The 19,531-nt window shown below is 34.4% G+C and overlaps 3 protein-coding genes across 4 annotated transcripts; 1 reads left to right on the forward strand and 2 right to left on the reverse strand.

The window, feature by feature from the left end:
- Positions 1–1,122: 1,122 nt before the first annotated feature.
- LOC111013702 (large ribosomal subunit protein eL24) lies at positions 1,123–3,393 on the forward strand. The gene is made up of 5 exons (XM_022288209.2): positions 1,123–1,234; positions 1,552–1,627; positions 1,745–1,846; positions 2,670–2,818; positions 3,003–3,393. Exons 1-5 carry the CDS (start codon positions 1,224–1,226, stop codon positions 3,157–3,159), a joined length of 495 nt encoding a protein of 164 aa, XP_022143901.1. The 5' UTR covers positions 1,123–1,223; the 3' UTR covers positions 3,160–3,393.
- Positions 3,394–4,679: 1,286 nt separating this feature from the next.
- LOC111013698 (putative homeobox-leucine zipper protein ATHB-51) lies at positions 4,680–7,681 on the reverse strand. Of its 2 annotated transcripts, none has more exons than XM_022288204.2 (3): positions 7,335–7,681; positions 6,659–6,978; positions 4,680–5,175 (listed from the first exon to the last, which is right to left on the reverse strand). In XM_022288204.2, exons 1-3 carry the CDS (start codon positions 7,423–7,425, stop codon positions 4,933–4,935), a joined length of 654 nt encoding a protein of 217 aa, XP_022143896.1. In that variant the 5' UTR covers positions 7,426–7,681; the 3' UTR covers positions 4,680–4,932. The 2 variants fall into 2 exon arrangements, with proteins under 2 accessions (XP_022143896.1, XP_087983175.1); XM_088127049.1 differs by lacking the exon at positions 7,335–7,681 and adding an exon at positions 7,079–7,300.
- A 3,878-nt stretch (positions 7,682–11,559) lies between these two features.
- On the reverse strand, positions 11,560–19,300 carry LOC111013706 (pyruvate kinase 1, cytosolic). Its single transcript, XM_022288213.2, has 16 exons — positions 19,001–19,300; positions 18,701–18,797; positions 18,481–18,578; positions 17,862–18,017; positions 17,231–17,308; positions 16,853–16,984; positions 16,658–16,738; positions 16,465–16,536; positions 16,245–16,334; positions 14,423–14,567; positions 14,056–14,144; positions 13,628–13,723; positions 13,405–13,472; positions 13,148–13,247; positions 12,523–12,582; positions 11,560–11,984 (listed from the first exon to the last, which is right to left on the reverse strand). Exons 1-16 carry the CDS (start codon positions 19,067–19,069, stop codon positions 11,832–11,834), a joined length of 1,584 nt encoding a protein of 527 aa, XP_022143905.1. The 5' UTR covers positions 19,070–19,300; the 3' UTR covers positions 11,560–11,831.
- Between the last annotated feature and the right edge of the window lie 231 nt (positions 19,301–19,531).

The following is a 19,531-nucleotide window of genomic DNA, read 5'->3' on the forward strand; positions in this document are numbered from 1 at the left end:
TTTAGGAGAATTGGAAAAGGATCGTCTTTGGTGAAGTGTCACATCGTCGTGACAACACAATATCTTTATTTTATTTCATTAATATAGGTTAATATTGATGCCATTAGTACTGAAAAAAAAACTATATATAGATATATATATATATATATTGAAGCCATTATATTTTATTTCTTTTTTTTTTTTTCCAATTCTATCTCTCCCTGGCTTATAAATTATAATTAATTTGTGGATTCAATAAAATTACTTTATTAAACTTTTCATGTGCATTTATATACAAGCTGTATATAAACGTCAATAACTTCACCGTGGCTGCTTTTGCAAAAAAAAAAAAAAAAAAAAAAAACCCTGATTTTGGGTTTTTAGTTCATTTCATTTAGTTTGTATGATCGAAAAGGAAGCAATATATGAAGATTGTGATAAATAGGATTCAAAAATGGGTCAGGACTCCAATGATATGATTCACACGATGAATTGTATTTCTAATCATATTTCTTTTAGTATTTTACCTCAAATTTGAAGGGTAAAACTTCGAACTTATAAGTACCAATAACATAACTATGCTCAAATCTATTGATTAATAATTTGACATTTATAGATCTTAATTATTTAATTTAATTATAAACACATAACTATTTTATGCAATATTTATTTTAATTAAATAGCAATATTACATAATTAATTATCGCTTTAGGAATAAAATAATATTAACTTTCAAACTTTATCAACATGAGTCAAGTTGAGCGACTTGATTGGTTAAGAATTTTGTCCATTTTTTAAAAGTCGAAGTTCCAATTCCTATCACTACATTTGTTGTGTTAAAAAATTAATAACTCAAACTTTAATTCTCCTGCGTATCTCTTTTTTTATATAATTATTTTAAGGAAAATTTGATGCATATCCAAACCTAGTAATTTCATAAATTATATTTAAATCTAAAAATTTTAACTTTAAATGATAATAAAATAAATTTTGACTATTTTAAATAAATTTTGTAATCCTAACAGGCCTTAAAAGGCTTAGACTCATTAAAAAGGATCCGGGCCTTGGGCCTATCTCTTGGCCCATACCTTGCGAAAGGCCCAGTGGCACTCTGGTGATTATATAATAATAAAGGGGTAATCAAATACATCTCAAACTATACATATCGTTTCCCTCGACAGACTTGGATTCTAGGGTTTCGGCGAGCACGAAGAAACGGAGGAGTAGCCACTGCAGCCGCCGCCATGGTGTTAAAGTCAGTCTCTCTCCCCACTCTTTCTGATCCATTGTTGTATTGATTTCATTCTGTTATTTGCATTCCTTCCAATTTTGTTTCAATCAATGATTATCCGTAAAATGGCGGAATATGGCAGTACCAATGTGACGATGTGTATATTAGAAATCTCTAGGTTTCTGTTTAGGTGAATTTGATATGCAGGTCAGTAGTTTTCATTATAATTGATGGGTTTGAAGAAGTAAAGGCTCATTCTGTAAGAATGTGAAAACTAGTGGTTCTAGATCAGCGTAATTCGGTTAGTGTTTCATTCTATAATATAATTCTGGTTTTGGTAGGACTGAGCTTTGTCGATTCAGTGGCGCGAAGATATATCCCGGCAAAGGAATCAGATTTGTCCGTGCCGATTCACAGGTAATGGACCTGCGCGGCTGCTGATTGAGTTGGATTTGTAGCTGGATTGTCTTATTTTTTGTCGTTTGTTAGATTCTTATCTGCTGTATTAATTGAAATATTGTCTGGAATCACTAGGTTTTCCTGTTTGCAAACTCCAAATGCAAGAGGTACTTCCATAATAGGCTGAAGCCTTCTAAGCTCACATGGACAGCAATGTACAGGAAGCAACATAAGAAGGTAAACAGATTTATTTTCTTGTTAACTATTTTTAGATGCTATCATGTCCTGTTCTGTTGTTGTTAATATTGATTATGGATGGGATGAGTGATTCTGGAACAGAGTTATTTGTCAGTCGAACTTTTAGATCATAAATTTTCAATAACACCAAGGCTCTAATGATTTGTATATTTGTTTGTGGAAGTTCTAACCAATGTTTTATAAAGCTTTCTAGGCTTACGCCTTGAGGCTCGCTTGGAGGCAAGGCTCTAACTTTTAGCCTCAAGACTTGCGCCTCCTTTGAACCATAAGAGGCTTACGCCTCTCATTGAAGATGCACTTGAGGCGTACGTGTAATGATTAGAACAATATTAGTAATTTGTCCAATTCTTACAAAATATAAAGGTTTCTTTGCATAAGGAATGCATTGTAGGTGTGATGATGATTCAACCTATCACTACTTTTACTACCTAGACTTTAAAAACATTGGAGACAAATTTTATAGAATAAAATCCTATTAGTGATAATAGTACTAGTGATAATAGTAGTGATATTGAGGATCTTCTTTTAGGATTTTTATTCAAGTGGCAATTAACGGGCGATCTTTTTATACTTTTATATAACTATTATGTTTAGCGATACTTGATCATACAAATTTTAGATTTTTACGATTCTTTTAATTATAATTGAGGCTTACGCCTTGCCTCTTTGAGAGGAAAAGCCTCGAGGCTGCCTTTAGCCTTTTAAAACATTGGTTCTAACCTAATGATATACAGTATTGTGTCCTCTAAACCACGATTTTTACAAAATAAGAGGTGAAATATTGAATGTCTAATTCTTGTAGGACATTGCTCAAGAGGCTGTTAAGAAGAGGAGACGTGCTGCCAAGAAACCATACTCAAGGTCCATAGTGGGTGCTACATTGGAGGTTATCCAAAAGAAGAGAGCTGAGAAGCCCGAGGTTCGTGATGCTGCTAGAGAAGCAGCCCTCCGGTATGTGATTGTTCTGAGCTTGAACTTTTCTGTATGTTACTGTATATTCATTACAAAATCTTGTAGAAAGCCAAATGTAGACATTTGTATGTTTCTATTGAGCACTGAATAATTCTGATTTCAATCACTATTTCTTTGTGTAAATTAACTTTATGTGTGGAATTTGTCAATTTTTGGGCTGTAGTGAAATTAAGGAGAGAATTAAGAAAACGAAGGATGAAAAGAAGGCTAAGAAGGCAGAAGTGATGGCCAAAACACAGAAGACGCAGAACAAGAGTAACGTTACCAGGGGAGCTGCACCCAAAGGACCAAAACTTGGTGGTGGTGGCGGCAAACGTTGAACTTTACATACTGCAAACTCAACAGAGTAGTTTTGAGCTTTTACGGTCTTTGAAATAGCAAGCCCGAGTAAAAGATAATGTTTGATTATTTCCAAAATTTTGTATGGATAAATTAATGTGGTTTACATTTCTTCTTTCTGTTACATTTCATCACATACATCGGAGTTATGCATTTTGTGTTAATTTTCTTTATTATGAATTATAACTCGACTACTCACCATGGTTTGGTTCTCAGGTTTTTTTGAATTTCCATCCAAATTTTGTTTGCTTACCTTTTGGATTTATCGGAAAGGGAAGCACGGATTAATTTTTTCAACCGTGCTTCAGGATCTCTCTTTGAAAACCTATGATTTTTGTTCTCTTGGGAGTGATTTTTTTTCTTTTTGAAAGTTCTCTTGGGATTGTGGAAGAGAAGGATCCCCTCATCCTTTGCCTTGAAACTTTGTTTCAATGTTTTGCTGACTCTTGAAAAGGTATTGGTGTTGCTTGTTTAATGATATTCCTCTGATGCAACAGAGTGATAACTTTTTTCATCTATTTTTTAGACCCTTGTATCTCCGTGTTCATTTTGTGGTCTCACTGTGTTTTTAGCGGGTTTGCTCTATTTCTCGTTTCTTGCTTCTCAATCTCGCTTCTTGCTCCGTTGATAGCTCTCTTTCTTGTGTCTTTTTCTTTTTCTTTTTTCCTGATTTTAGCTCTTTTTTTCTCCTTTATTTTTCTCACTCTCTCCATTTCTCGTTTCTAGCTGGTTTCTTTCCCCCTTATTTCTCCTTTTCTCTATCTCTCTCGCCAGTTTGTTTTTTCTTTTTTTTTCTCTCTTTTTATGTTTTTATCTTTTTTTCCTGATCTCTATTTCTAGCCCTGAAAGTCTAGAAATTGTAACATAAAAAGGAAAAAAAGTTCACTTAATTTTTAGTTCACAGCAAGGGGAGTAATTGCATTATTCATCTCTCTGCTTCTAATATTCTCTATTAAATATAAATTTAATTACGAGGTAATATTATAAAATAAATAAAAAAAAAAGAAAAATAAAGGGAAAAGGTTACTATGATTTTATATTTTTTTATAAAATTTTTGTAGTTTTATTTGGTTTCTTTGGGATGGGTCTATACTATTTAATGTCTACTATGTTAAATTAGAAGTGATCAATAAGATGTTGAATGAGCTGAGGTGGGAGTGTTTTGTTATCCTGTCTCAAAATATGCCTTTTCTGAAACCCTCTTCTTTTTCTTCGGTTTTTCCTTTCCTGCTATTTTTCCCTTTTTTTTTCCGTTATTTTTCTGAACTCTTTCTCCATTTCTTCTTCTTATTCTATTTTTACTTTGATTTTCTCTTCTGTTTTTTTTTTCTGCTATTTTAATTTTTTTTCCTTCCGCCAACTTCCTTTTTGTTCTGCTTTGTCAATTTCTGCCCAGAATTCTCTCTTTTTTCAATTGAATCTTCTTTAATCAATTCCTCCGTGCACGGTAGGATTCAAGAATGAAGATGAAAACAAATAAAGCAAAATTGGAAGATCAAAATGTCAATGAAGCAGCCGTAGCCGTACAGACAATTTTCTACTCATATGAGCTTAATTTTTGGGTTGATTAAAACAGAAGAAAGGAGGGGAAAAAAACACACCTTCAACCACAGGCCCACACCCACACCTGGTAATTGGCAAAAAGCAGTAGAAAGTAGTGTAGGCAATATGAACTGAACTTCATGTCTTGGATGATGCACAGTAAGAAATTAAAGTTTAATGCAATTTTGTAAGGTAAAACTAAGGCTGAATTGCTAAGGATAAGAAGGCAGGTGGTGACCAGCGCCCCAGAATAATGGAGAAGCTGAAGCTGAAGCTGATGCTGATGCTGATGCTGATATTTGGTTGAAATCTTCGGCCACATTGTATATGTAATTGTTGCAGCAGCTCCGACCCCCTACCGACGTGCTCTCCACCGTCTCTTCGCCCGACACATCCGCCCCCGACCCTTGATTCCTCGCCGCTTGTTCTATTATCATGCTTCTCAGTTTCATCACCTATTTTGTTAAATCACCATTCAACCCAAAAAAGTTAAATTAAGTTACTTTTAGAGACGGTTTGTTTCGCGAGAATATCTTGAGATGTTCACATGGGTGGGCATGTTTTCAATGTTCTTTGAAATATAGGTACAGCTGCTCTGATAAACAACCCTATGCAATTTAAGTCATTAGTTTAACAAACAACCCTATATCCAATTTAAGTAAGTTGACAACCAACTTTATGCAATTTAAGTATTTTTTTTATTTGATAATATAAAAATATAATCTAACAAAAATGTAATCAATTATATAATTTTCTTTTGAAAGAAAAAATAAAGTTAAAGTTGTAATTAACTGCTAATATGAAATATTTTATAGAAATATAAATGAATGTGTTAGGCAAAATAACATTTAAATTTAATAAAATTAAAAAACTACTAAATTAATAAACACATCAAAGTTCAGGTATAAATTAAATTACATGACTATCCGTAAGGGATTTTTTTGAAACAAATATATAATTTTTGACAATAGATCTAGCAAACCAAACATAGATTCAAATATTCCTAAATATCATTATAAATTAATTTATTTGAAAAACAAACATAATTATATAAAAATATCAAACATCTATATTTCTAGGCATCAATCTAAAATTTCAGATATTTAAGATCCCTAAAAACAAAAACAAATGATTCCTGAAGATTTCTGCTTTAATACTATATGAGATCACCATTGACCCTACAAATTTAAATGAATAGTTTATGGTAAATTCAGTTTTTCTTATTCATATTCTTAACCTTCTGCACCAATTTCAGCTGCCATACACATTAGCCCTATCAATATTTTTATTTATAGTTATTTTATTGAAAAGGAGTAAGATATATATATATATATATATATATATGTATATATTTAAAATTTCAAGATAAACTGAGTTCATTTTTTATATACATACTAATCAAGGCTTTCTCTGCACTGTTTTTGCATGATTTTACGTCAAGAGTCCTAAATGAATTGAATTTCTCTTCTTACACTAATCATTCAAGTTTGGAAGTGAGGACTTAACAATGATCCCAATAGATTTAGTAGTTAAAACATCTTTATAGATCTCCTTTCAAAAGAGTTGCAGGACTGAATTTCTCCCATAAATTTGTAATATAATACATGTTCGGACATTTCTGTATTTCTGTAGGGTTAGAGTCTTTTATAATTTTGCTTTTGGTTCCAACCAAAAAAACCACCTCATATCAAAAAAGATAGTTGTCCTTTATATACCCGTGACCTTTCCTTTTATATGGACGGTCAACGGGGACTTTAATCACATTTCAAATAACATTCTCTCTAAATGAGCAATATGACCTAACAATAAAAATGTGGAAGTATAGAGTGATGGGGTGATTTAAAATTTGTAAGCAATCTTCAAGTGATAGGCTACCAAATGTATCTAAAGATCATAAAAGAGCTAAATGCATGGAATTGCATGGAGAGAGAGAGAGACCTCTTGTTGAAGGTTGTTTTTTTCCTTAGAAATGGTATCAAACTCTTGTTTGAGGGCATCATAGAGATGCTCAAGTTGCTTGGCCTTCCAGCGAGCTCTTCTATTCTGAAACCACACAGCAATTTGCCTTGGTTGAAGCCCAAGTTGCTTGGACAGCTTTATTTTCCTATCAGGATCAAGCTTCACCTCCTCTCCAAAGCTTCTCTCCAATACCTCCAACTGATCGTTACTTAACCTCCTCTTCTTATCCACTCCACCGCCTGCCACACCTAATTGCCGACCGTCTACCGCGCCGGCCTGCTTCATCCCGAACTCCAGCTCTAACAAGAAAATATGAATAAAAGATTAAATTCAAGGACGATTTAACGTGACATCAGAGCAAGATCAAGATGTTATTTTTCTAAACCCTAATCAACCCACGTGAATACTTGTTGGGTTTTGTGCAAATTCCCAAACAACCCACGAGAGAACGAGCGAGAAATATTGGAAAAAGGATCTTCTTTTCTTGTTTTGACGAAAAGGGTTTTTGGAGGAACTCTTGATTTGATGATTCAAACTCATTTCAGGAAGAAAGAAAAAGAAATGTAGTAGTAAATGTTTGGTTGTATGTGTTGCAGTGAAAGAAAGAAGAAACGAGGCATATATATAGATATATATATATAGGGATTTTGGTTACCAGGTGGGAAGTGATTATCCAAATTGTAGAGGAAGGGAGAGGAAGATTCTGATAGAAAAGGAGGGGGCCTGAAGATGCCATTCCAGTCCATATTTGTTTGGTTTGGAAATGGATATTATTTTTCAGAGCTCTCTCTCTCAGCTACAAAAGAGGGGATCGAAGATTAATGGTGTGTTGCGTGAAGAGAAGGAAAATTGAATATTGGGTTGAAAGAGGGAATGGGGTATGGACCACTGTCATAGGGAGCAAGGGAATAGAGAATAAATAGGGAGAGGGAGAGGGAGAGGAAGGCGTGGGAAAGCAGAGACACCAGTTTGAAAGGGCTACCTCCCTTTTGGGCACAACAAAGGTTCACATACAGAATTAGATCTCAGAGAAAGAGAAAATTAGGCATTGTATATGTGTATGTGTCAGTGAGAGTGTTCAATAAGAGAAGGTTGAGTGTATGGGGACCATCCCATCCCCCAATGACTTTTTCCTCTCTCACTTTCTTATGTGTATATAAGTACACGTATCTATTAATTTAGAAAATACTTAGTCTCGGATGTAATTTTGTCTTTACCATCATTAAATATTCGAAAACTTAGATAGTAAAATGCAAAAGCAAAGACTTTTTATAAAAGATGATGGTGAAGACAATATTTGGTCCGTAGGACAACAACAGTACCCCTAGCTCTATCTTCCCAATGGTACGATATTGTTCATTTTGGATATAACTCTCACGGCTTTGTTTTTTATTTTACCAACAAAGCTTCAAACCAATGGAGATAATTACACTCGTCTATATACCGTGGATCGCTCTCTTCTCCCTGACCAATCTGGAACTTTATTTGCACACTTTACAAACTCAACACGGTCATTAATTACCGTCAAGTAGCCAAGTATTTTCATATCGGTGTTCGATCGAGAGAGAGGAAATTAAAGCTGAATCAAGTCCTTTTCTGTGTCTGTGTTTATGTGGGTGAATAATGAAAGGGGGGAGGGGGGGATCAGAGGGCTCCGGAATCACAGTTGGGTTGAAGGAGAAAGTGAAAACAGTATGTATTGTGATCTTTTGGTATAACAAAAACGTGAATTGGTTAAGGTTTTGGCAGATATAAAGCTGTACACAGTTTACACACACATGAGACAAAACCCTCCTCTCCCTTCTCCTTCTTCTCCTCCTTTTTCGTACGCCAATGCCAATATATATGTTCATTTCTCTTTCTCCTGCATTTACTATTCACTGTCAATTATAATTAGTTTCGAATTATTTCTAGTACGGCCTTCTCCATGTTAAATCGCCTTCTTCCATCCTTTTTTCCCTTTTTTTTCCCTTGTTTCTAATAGTTTTTTGACTTCTTAGTCACTCGTTTACCCTACACAATATTGAAAAATTTGCTTTTCTTGTCCCATTTAGGAAAAGTTTTTGAAATGGGAAAAACAGCTTATATTGGAAAGCTTCTTAATTGGGTTTGTAAAAGAAACTTGGTGAGTAAGTCCAAGATGGAAAAAAGAAGTATGTTTCGCCCCAACTAGATCTAATCAAACTCAAGATGAACATACTATAATATGAAGAGTTATGATTATTTGAAAGGGAAAAAAGAAGAATGCAAGAATGTGGGAGTGTAAGGACATACTATTTTATCCTAGAATTGAAATAAAAGATGAAAATTGAATGATGTTGTAATACAATGTAACACACCCAAGCACATGCTATACATGCAAATTAGTATACTAAGATGGGAAAATATAATATCCGAGCAATCTTGTCTTTACCATGCTTTAATGTTTGACACTTAAGAAAGAGAAATGCAAAAACATTAACTTTTTATAAAAACACCGTCAAGGAGAGTTAAGTATTTTTCTATAATATATGCTATATGCAAATTAGTTTTAAGGACAACGATACCCTCATATCCGAACTATTTCCACAATGATATGATATTATCTACAGTTTTGAGAAGTTTTACTTTTGATTTTATTCCAAAAAACCTCATATTAATGCAGTCTATATACCATGAATCATTCTCTTGTCTAGCTAAATGTATTTTCCTTGGAAATCCAGCCATTAATAACTAGGTTGTGAAGGAGAAAGGTATGGGATGATCTTAAACTATAATATTCGATGAGTGTGCAGAAACAAATTGGGAAGAAAAGGGGCAAAATCGATGGCTTGAAATGTGTGCTGCTGTACTATTGGAATTAGGAAGTGTCTTTTCAACATGTATAAACACATTACTGAAGTTTGAGTGTGGAATTATTCATATGATTTAGTAAATGGAAGAGAGGATGAGGTGAATGCTTTGCTGCCAAAAACAACGTAACATTGAATAAGACAACCCACATAGGACTGCACAACTGCCTTAAAAATAGCTTCGTTTCAGAGACTACTTATGCTTCAAGATACGCAAAAAATGGGTCATTAAACGTGTTTTTAACCTCGGTAAAAGGGCTCTAAACTTCTAGAGTTATGACTAAAGGCCCAGGGTTGTTCAGCATTCACATGGTCATGTTTGTTTTGTAGAAAAATTTATAAGAATATTTGAAAATATTTTAATAGTCATATTTGTTTGTTTTGCGGGATTTTTCATTGGAGATGTGTTAAATTTATATAATGTTCCAAGAATGCTGTTACAAATATTCATATGATTTATACCTAAATTTCATATAATAGATTTATTTTTATTAATTTAATATTTTGTTTTTTATATTTACTTTTGTATGTTATTTTGTATAATAAATTAATTCATATTAATTTAATATAAATTTTATTTTAGACTTTAGTATTTTTCTAAAAAGATAATTTATGTTATTGTGAATGAAATTTATTTATCTTATTATCAAGTTATATTTTTTTAAGAGGGAAAATATCACATGTATGTTGGTCGGTAAAAAAAATATTGCTTTAAAATTATATATTTATAATAATAAATATTATTAGACGATGAGTACATTTATCTAAATTATAAATTTAAAAATAAAAGAAAGCATCTTTTTTAGGAAAAAATAAAAAATATATGAAGGACAAAAACGTAAAGAGAAGATGCGCTCTACACGGGAATCTTGAAAACTCATGTTTCAAAAGGGGTTCAAAACACATTGGATATCTTTCATATAGGCATCCTAGGATACTCAAACATTTTGAGATGTCTTGGTATTCTATATTCGTGCAAGACAAACGTTAAAATTCAAATATCCGTCTAATGAAAATCTTAGATACCACGAAATAAACGGTCCCTAAAGAGTTTTTAGTAAGTCTCCTTAGACTTTAAATGTTGTTTAGTTTAACAAGTGTCCAGTAGATTCTCAAAGTATCAATTACTATTTTTTTTTCTTTCGCAAAAATGTACTACAACCCATTTCACTTTTGAAGCCTCAAGCTCGTGATCCGGCTCATGAATATGTACACAGCTGCATGACATTCTATTTAAATGTGCAAAACATATTATATTTAACCCAAGTCATAGATATCCACATCTTTCACATTTCTTTATTAAAATATAGTGAGTTCGATTCTCCACCCCACGTGTTATACTATATATATGAACTTACAATCATATAATTTTTTATACTAATTTTACCCAAAAAAGATTGGTGTCGACTACAACCACTCTTGTCAGTGGAATTTTTGTGCCCATAACTCCACTAATTCTTTCTGAAACTACAGACTAAATTACATTATAGAGGGTCCCATGGCTAAGTAACGATTCGGGTTAAAAGAAGGGTCTGCATTAGGATAGGAGTAAGAATATAGTGGGAGAGTGGTCCATCTACAAAGAAGAGAGAAGCTGTAAAAGAGAAGAGTAAGAGATTTGTAAAGGAAATTGAAAATAAAAGGAGGGAAAATGAGGCAATTGAATCCCAAATGGTGCCTGGAAAAATTAAGAGATATTGAGACAGTGGGGTGTCTGTGAGCAGGCGGCGCCGTAGGTGGACCAAATCCATAAATCCACACACCAGCACCACCTCCTTATCTGGTCCACCACCCTACTTGGCTAGCCTCTACTCCTCTACTTAGCCACTTTTCTCTCTAAACAACTGTACAGCATGCCATCACTGGAGAGAGCAGAAGATCAAACAGAAACTTCCAAACTTCCTTAAACAATCATTCATTATCAACGCATGCTGTACCACTCAAAATTTGATCGACCAAGCTGAAGGGAAATGAATGATCTTGAATCAGAGCAGAGGAAGTTTGTTTGATAGCCCACCAATTCAGATGGAAGTTGGGACATGATCAGTATGAACACCAAGAAAGCAAAGCAACCAGTTTAATAACTTCAATCATCTATGGTGGTTTTACATGAATATCATGACTTATAAGAAGACAAAAATGATACATCAAGAGTTGTTTTACGTATATAATCACTCACCATCACCAGGTTATACGAACTCCATATTTGTATACGTGTCTTAGGTGACTGCATGAGGGCCAAGTGCTCTTCAAAAATGCATTTGGGGAGGGAGGGGGAGGGGGAGGGGACAAAGACTCAACTCAAGAGGTCGAGATGCATTTTAATCTTCAAGCTCGATAATCTTGACGACTGATGCATCTCCAACTTTCTGGCAAACGACTACACGGTCATGTGCCTTGATGACTCCTGCTAACTTTCCATGATCAAGAGCAGCGTTCAGTACCGACTCTGTCGTTGCATTGTTTGAGTCCGCCTAGAGAGCAAGAAAGATATTTTATTTATTAATAAGATAGTTTGGTAAAGAGAAGCCACATAAATATGAAATATCTAAAGAAGGCTAGGGCAAGTTACATTCTGCTGCAACTTACATCCAAGAAGTTCACCACCGTTCTACTCTTTTAAGTTCAAATACAGAAGCAAACAATATACAACAAAATGATAATGGAACTCATCACATCATAACTCGAAAATAAATGGTAATTCTGCCAAATGACAGCAAAAATTTATTAAAATTTCACCTAAGAACGGCTGAAAGCACTGAAACAAAGCAATCACAGAATATTATGTATAAAAACTTGAATGGCCGTAAACTACCACATCCTGATGTATATCTACCCAAAACACGGCACATTTTAGGAAACCAAACACATGGTCCGATGAACTAATCAAGAAAGATAATCCTCAAATTTGAAATCAGCCATGTAACTTAACCAACCTTCTTAAATCATTAGATTTGATATAATAAAGCAATATATATCCTTCAACAATTGTATAGAACGAGTATAACTTACTAGGTGTTGAGGATCAGCAAGCACAGGGAACAAACCTCTGACTATTAAAGATTGTCGAGCCTGAAATTGAAAAATGGGTTTCTATTTTCAGCTCTTAGTTAATAATAATAACTACCAATAAGTGTGACTATAATTGACTATCAATGAGCATCCCCACAACATAGGAGAGCAAATAGCTACATGATTGAAAAAATTGTAGTGAATAGGGGAATCCACCAACACTCGAAAGGACAGCAGATAACATCAATAATCGAACAAGACAAAGCAAAAAGGTGACTAAACAATTTGTACACTCATGTATTATGATAAGAATGAGAGAGAACTCTTGAAAGGGAGGATGTTTCTTGAAATTTTTTTAAATGTTCCTCTTTTTGGACTGAGAAGGTTCCTACCCCTCTACTTAAAATGTTTAAAATTTTTAAGTAGAGGGGTAGGAACCTAGTTTGGTTATAACAAAACAGGTATAAATTGTATACATAGAGTGCTTGCTTATTCATTAATTACTTAATTTAGAACAAAACACAATAATAAGTAACCAATTATTTCTCACTGTAGTATTTGTTTTGCATGAGGAAATACTTTCTTAAAAGACTGTAACAAACAATAGCAAAACGAATGTGCATACCTCAAATGCCCCACTCATACTCCACTTTAATTGATCTGTCTTCAGCCTTGGAATGACAACAGATATAACTGGCATTGTTGGCCTATACTTGGCAATTAATCTGCACATTAAGACAATATGTTTTAGAACTCTATGATTTAATGGGAGTTTTTTCTTTCTATGTATCACCCAAAAGTTCTGGTACAAGATCAAAATTGGAAAGCAAAAACATGATTCTTGGATTCAACAATGTAATGCAAGCATCTAATTTAACACACCTGGCAGCCCTTCCAGATGAAGTAAAGCATATAATAACTGAAGCCCTCACCTTAATGGCTGCCCTAACCTAAAAAAAAGTCAAACTATCGTATAAGAAACCCAGTTTTAAAATGTAACAGATATTGAAACAAAAAAATAGAGAGAGGAAGAGAGAGAAAATAGAACAGAATATTGTAATGATATAGGTTTATGTAAACTTAAAGCAGGAATAGGAAGCAACACCGCTGATGAGGCAATAGATTCTAAGTGTGTCATTGGTTCCCCGACGTATTTGACTGTCTTCTTGAAATACAAATCTTGATTGAAAACCTTCTCCGACTGCATTTATAAAAAATAAAGGGAAAAAAATTATTCACTAGGATCCAGTTTCCCTACCATATAAATCACCCATTTTAACTGCAAGCCATCATCAATTAATCATTAAATATCTGATTACTAAGAGCAATTAAAAAGATACTAAAAGCAAAGATCCATTTCAGAAAGACGATTGCGGCCTTGTTAGAAAGTTCAAACTCTAAAAACAATTATGTTCTTATTTTTTCATTTTCAGTTTAGCCAAAAATGTCGTGTAATGGTTTTTCATGCTCACAGAGAGCTTAGATTAAAAACTCTGTTGCTATTTCATTCTCACACTCACAGAGAGAGATTACCTCAGCACATATTCTACTAACAGTTGATATGGTCTCTACAGGATATAATCCACGCAATGTCTCAGCCCCAAGAAGAATTGCATCACTTCCTACACACATGAGAACAAATGCTCTGAGACATTTATACTAAATAAAATGAGATGCGAAAGAATATAAGAACCATTGACTTATACTAAACAAAATAAGACAAAGGGACATGGAATAGGCCCCAAATTCAAAAGAGGCAACCCCGTCTTCAGCATCAGTTATCATGGAGATACATGGCTTTAATAAGTTCAGTGATATTTAGAGATCCATGACTTCAAAAAGTTCACTAAATCTTCAGTATCTAAACAAAAGAAATTTATAGAACTACTGAAAGACACACCATCAAGTACAGCATTGGCAACATCAGTAGCTTCTGCACGTGTAGGTCTCAAGTTGTTAGTCATGCTGTCAACCACACGAGTCAAAACAGCAGGCTTTCCAGCCATATTGCATCTGTAAAGGGCAGCTTTCTGAAACAGGAACACCTGTATAAATGTAGAAAGCAAGCTTAATCAATCCTTTTGGCCAACACATTTGACATGGTTAACTTCACCATGGCTGGCCATAATAGCACTGCTGATGAGTGCTAAGTACTAATGATCACTGAACCAAGAAAGTTCCATTATTCTAAAAATACCTAATTCCAAAATGACTTCCTCAATGTTCAGCGTATAAACTTGTCTCTTAACAACCATCTAGTCGAATGTTTGACTTTTCTAACTAGTTTTGAAAAATAATTTGAACCCAAAAGCATTTTGAAAGAGAGAAAGTAGATATGTCAAGATTTAGGTTGTTTGTCAATGAAAAATGTCGGCTAGAATGTAAGAAGTACCAGAGCCAAAGCAGAACAAAGGGGGAAAATCATGGTTAAAAATCTAATAATGAAGTCCAAATTTTGTTATTTCAAAAGAAACTGAGTTCAATTCTGTTAACATTTTTCCAATCAAGACTAGTTGAAGCTCCAAAAATGTTAATTGAACCACACTAGACATGATAAGATCCTTGGAGGTATTATATTATATATTACACAACCATCATGGGTGGCTCATTGGTCCAAAGGGACTAGAGTAAAATGAGAGGGAATGGGTTCAAATTCCATGATGGCCACCTACCTTAAGAATTTAATTCCTATGTATCTTCCGGCACCAAATATTGTAGAGTCAGGTGGCTGCCCCGTAAGATTAGTCAAGGTGCACGCAAGTTGGCCCGGACACTCACAGATATCAAAAAAAAAAAATTATATATTACACTACATCACATACTTATTGCAAATGAGCCCATGGAGGCTTGTAGAGAAGGGAGAAGGGTGGGGTGTTGAATTTGGACTTGGAGAAGGCTAATGACAAACTAGACTAGGACTCTGTTGATACCATTATAAATGTAAAGGGCCTTGTACTTGCATGGAGGAGGTGGATCTATGGGCGCATTTCTAATGCCAATTTTTTCGTTACCCACAGTGAGAAACCTAGAGGAGATCCTTCTATATAGTAGCCTTTCCATCTCCACGTGAAAAGGAAATTCTTCTCTATACTGACCTTCTTCTAGGTGGTTGCCCAAGGAAAAGGGAAGGTAGACCTTCATTATTCTGAATGAGAAGCCTAGAGGAAAGTCCAAAATAAAGAAAACCGAACCAAATTATGTGGACTAAGTTGGTGCTCAAAATCAATAAGCCCAGGAGAGGGGTGAAGAAACTCCTAGCCATATTTTTGGCATTTGTCTTTTCACCTTAAATTTGTGGACTAAGTTGGTGCAGATTTTCGTTTGACCATAATTTTATCAAAGAACAAGAATGTTTTACTGGCTCTCCTTGCTTATGGCCATCCTTTCAAGAATCAAGAATGGAAAAGTTATTTGGCTCAATGCTCTTACAGCTTTTTAGAAGAATGTGGGGCTAAGAAGGTTATTCCAAGGGGTAGAACACTCCACCTATTTTATGGGAAAATTGTTGTATTAAGTCCTCCTTTGCATCTCTACTGATAAGCTTTCTCGTAACTATGGAGTTTCTTCCGTGTATACCAATTGGGGTGGTTTTTTATAACCCTCTTCTTACTATCACTACCTTCATTATGGAAAGCAAAGCTAACTATGAGCATAGCTTCACTCTTTCATTTTAACACAGTTCAAATAAAACATCATGGCTAATTTAAATGCGAGAAACTAACCTTCTCAGGTGGGAGATCTAACCCCAAATTGCCACGAGCAAGAATAATGCCATCCGCCTCTTGTAGTATATCATCAAAATGGGTTAAACCCTAGGAAGGGAACACACAAGTATGCTAAGTGAGCAAAATTAGCATCATTTTACGTTGATAAATTAAGAAAACGTTCTTACTAAGTTACTACCGAAGAATATGAGTCAAAAGTGAGCTAACAATGACTGACCTCTACACTTTCAATCTTTGCAAATATTTGAGTTTGGTTAAGGTCACCTAGCTTAGAAAGGAATTCCCGAGCCTGCATAAAAATATAATTCAGCATTATATTATACTCTATTGTAATAATCAACATAATCTAATCACTATGGTCAAGGTAAATTATTTGTGGAAAGTGAAGACTCGATGCAAAGAAATAATACTTGTCGAACATCTTCTGCATGTCTAGTATGCGACAGAGAGAGGAAGTCAATCTTGTTTTTTACTCCCCATGAAGCTATAACCTAAAATCACCAGTAAAAAACTATCAGCTACCAATGATATGGTTAAAGAAGCTAAATGGAAGAAATCAGAGTCTTAAGGTACATAGCAAACAGGGAATCAATGAACTTTTTAACCTCTTTATCTTTGTCAGAAAGTGTAGGAAGATCTATGTGAATTTCAGCGGCATGCAAAGTGTACATCGATCCAACCAACGTGGCAGAGTTCTTTATCTCACAAACAACATCATCTCCTTTCACTTCAGAAACCTGATGATTTTAACATGATTCCTTAGACCCTTGAAATATAGATAAAGAAAGAAAGCACATTTTTCTTACTAAAAACTCAAAGATCCTTTGAGCATGAATTTAAAAATTTCCTATTAAAAAAAAAGTTAAAAAAACAAGTATTAAAGCATTCTAGATAACTCTCATCCACTCCAAAATTATTGAATATGCTCACTAGAAAACAATCGGGGAAAATGTTATTGATGATCCCAACAATATGGCCGTTACCTCCAACCAGACAGAAGTAGTTTCACTTCCAGTGAAGAGGTACTGACCAAGAAAAATGGTGTCTCCTTTCTTGACGACCTACAAAAGACAATTTTCAAGCTTAGTATTAGGAAGAAGATCACTGTATAACCAAGGGAGTGAGGAAAAAACACTTGCATCATAGAAAAATTTACTTTGCAAAATTTCTTTTCAGAATTAATTAAAGAATATTTTTTTTAGATAAGAAACTTGCTTGTATATATCAGACAAAAAAAGGAACCCCACCCAAGAACTACATCAACGTTTTCCAATTGTTCATGGCCAAAATTTCTTTTCGGAATTAATTAAAGAATATTAAATTCACAAATTCTTATCAATGGTTCGTGAAAACTCATATTCGTCTGTCAAATGTTAACCTATATATATATATATATATATATATATTGTCTGCATAAGATGCATTAAAAAATCTGGATCTTGTGCATAAATGAGATGAACTACCATCTCTACACGAGGATTTTTTGTTTGAAATTCATTTCTCAATAAGCATCAAATAGATTTCCCCTTAATAAGAAAACTTAAAATAAAAGGGAACTTGCTGTCAGCCGTTAATTTCTCAAGAATAAATGTTATCATAATGGTATCTCCAAACCTTTGAAAGTTCATCATAATTTATCGGCAGAAGTTCAGAAGATGCCTCTAGTTCTTGATTGGGTGTTAAAACAACAAACCCATCTTCCTGAAGAGAGATGGATTTCTCACTTTTATTTACAACCAACACCTCAGGACCCACTGTATCCAGCATAACCTGAAAAGAGCAGAAGAATTATTAGTCTCTTTTATAACACTTGCAGATAGGAAATTGAATCACGCATTAAAGAATACCGATTTGCATAATGTTGCTATGAAAATGCAAGGAAAGTTCAAATGATAAAATCTACATCCAAATATGTGGAAGAAGATCCGAGCAAGGATAAAAGATACATAGTGGAACAAGAATTAGTTTCACACGGTACCAGCTGAAAATTACCAAGCAGAACAAGAATACAGGATTGATCTTCAAAACTGTATTTAATTATATTCTAGCATACAAAACAAATAAAACAACACCTGACTTTCTAAAGCACATAACCCATTCACCCATTTTTTTATATAAGACCCATTCATCCATTTTGAAAAACAAAATATATTTTTATCATCATCAGCGCTCCCACTTTACTCCAAGCGATAGACGAAAGCCTACAGGAGATAAAGAGTACAATCTAACATACACCACAAAGCTTCTTGGTTCTCTTAACAGCCGCCCTCAAATTTTCCAAAGTCTCTTGATGGTATTCCGGGTCACCCCATGAAAGGTCGAACCGAGCAACTGCCACAAAAAAAAAAAAAAAAGGAAGTTAAATAAGCTCCCAGCACTGGACCAAGTTGAACCAACAATTAGGAAAAATATCCTGCAAACATTTACTGTTACGAAAAGGAAGCCAACCATACCCGACATTCCAGCCTTCAGACAAGCAGAAATAACTTCAACAGATCGGGACTTAGGACCCAGCGTACCAACAATTTTCGTCATTGCAGGAAAGGAGCTCTGGGAAACAGTAGGTAGCAAAACACAAAACCAGTTGATTAAGCTTTGAAACAGACATCAACGCGACTCAAATGCAAAGAATGCATAGAATATATGTATTTGCAAGCAAAGACAGTCATTCAAAGATCGACGTCGATAGTGCTCAAATCTGCTAACAAGCCAAAACATTTGACGCCAAAATATCGAAAGAAAACAGTACTTACTGCCTTGGAAGGCTCCAAAATGGAAGCCATCCGAATGGGCTCCTCGAGAAGCAAGTGATTGGAATGCATTTTTTGTTACTGTAAAGTGTAAAAGCCGCTTCAAGACGAAGGAGGAGATTGTTGAAGCTTGAGAAGGTACTAAAATTTGGTCTTTTGGGAATTTGAAGAGCAGACTACAGAGCAAAACCAGGTTCTGTCCAGCGGGAGAATCAAAATCAAAACCAAAACCAGAGGAACATTCCACTCTTCACCTCCCAAAACTGGTGAGCTTTTTGTCTTCTCATGCGCTACACGATTTCCTGAAAGCTATTGTTTGACTTGACCGTAACAAATAATATATATATTATTTGATTTTCCGTATTAATTCAACTTTTAACACCGAATCATATTCTTTTAACAATTAGGTCAACAGTTTTGACCTCTAGACTTAATTCGGCAAGGATATTGATTTTTGTTGAGGGTTACAATTTTTACTTCCTATCAAATTTCTCAACATCCATTTAATAATATTAACATGTATCTTTAATTAAA

The sequence above is a fragment of the Momordica charantia genome (assembly GCF_013281855.1).
Source record: "Momordica charantia cultivar OHB3-1 chromosome 1 unlocalized genomic scaffold, Mcharantia_2.0 BLBB01000001.1, whole genome shotgun sequence".
Lineage (NCBI taxonomy): Eukaryota > Viridiplantae > Streptophyta > Magnoliopsida > Cucurbitales > Cucurbitaceae > Momordica > Momordica charantia.

Coding starts and splice junctions, on each gene's coding strand:
- LOC111013702 (XM_022288209.2), top strand. Junction 1,628..1,744: donor TTGTCCGTGCCGATTCACAG/GTAATGGACCTG, acceptor TGGAATCACTAG/GTTTTCCTGTTTGCAAACTC. Junction 1,847..2,669: donor ACAGGAAGCAACATAAGAAG/GTAAACAGATTT, acceptor TAATTCTTGTAG/GACATTGCTCAAGAGGCTGT.
- LOC111013698 (XM_022288204.2), bottom strand. CDS start 7,425: ATGGACTGGAATGGCATCTTCAGGCCCCCTCCTTTTCTATCAGAATCT. Junction 6,979..7,334: donor GGATAATCACTTCCCACCTG/GTAACCAAAATC, acceptor TTTTCTTGTTAG/AGCTGGAGTTCGGGATGAAG. Junction 5,176..6,658: donor AAAACAACCTTCAACAAGAG/GTCTCTCTCTCT, acceptor TTAACAAAATAG/GTGATGAAACTGAGAAGCAT.
- LOC111013706 (XM_022288213.2), bottom strand. CDS start 19,069: ATGCATTCCAATCACTTGCTTCTCGAGGAGCCCATTCGGATGGCTTCC. Junction 13,248..13,404: donor TCATCTGGAAGGGCTGCCAG/GTGTGTTAAATT, acceptor CTTAATGTGCAG/ATTAATTGCCAAGTATAGGC. Junction 12,583..13,147: donor GTATGAGTGGGGCATTTGAG/GTATGCACATTC, acceptor TTTCAATTTCAG/GCTCGACAATCTTTAATAGT.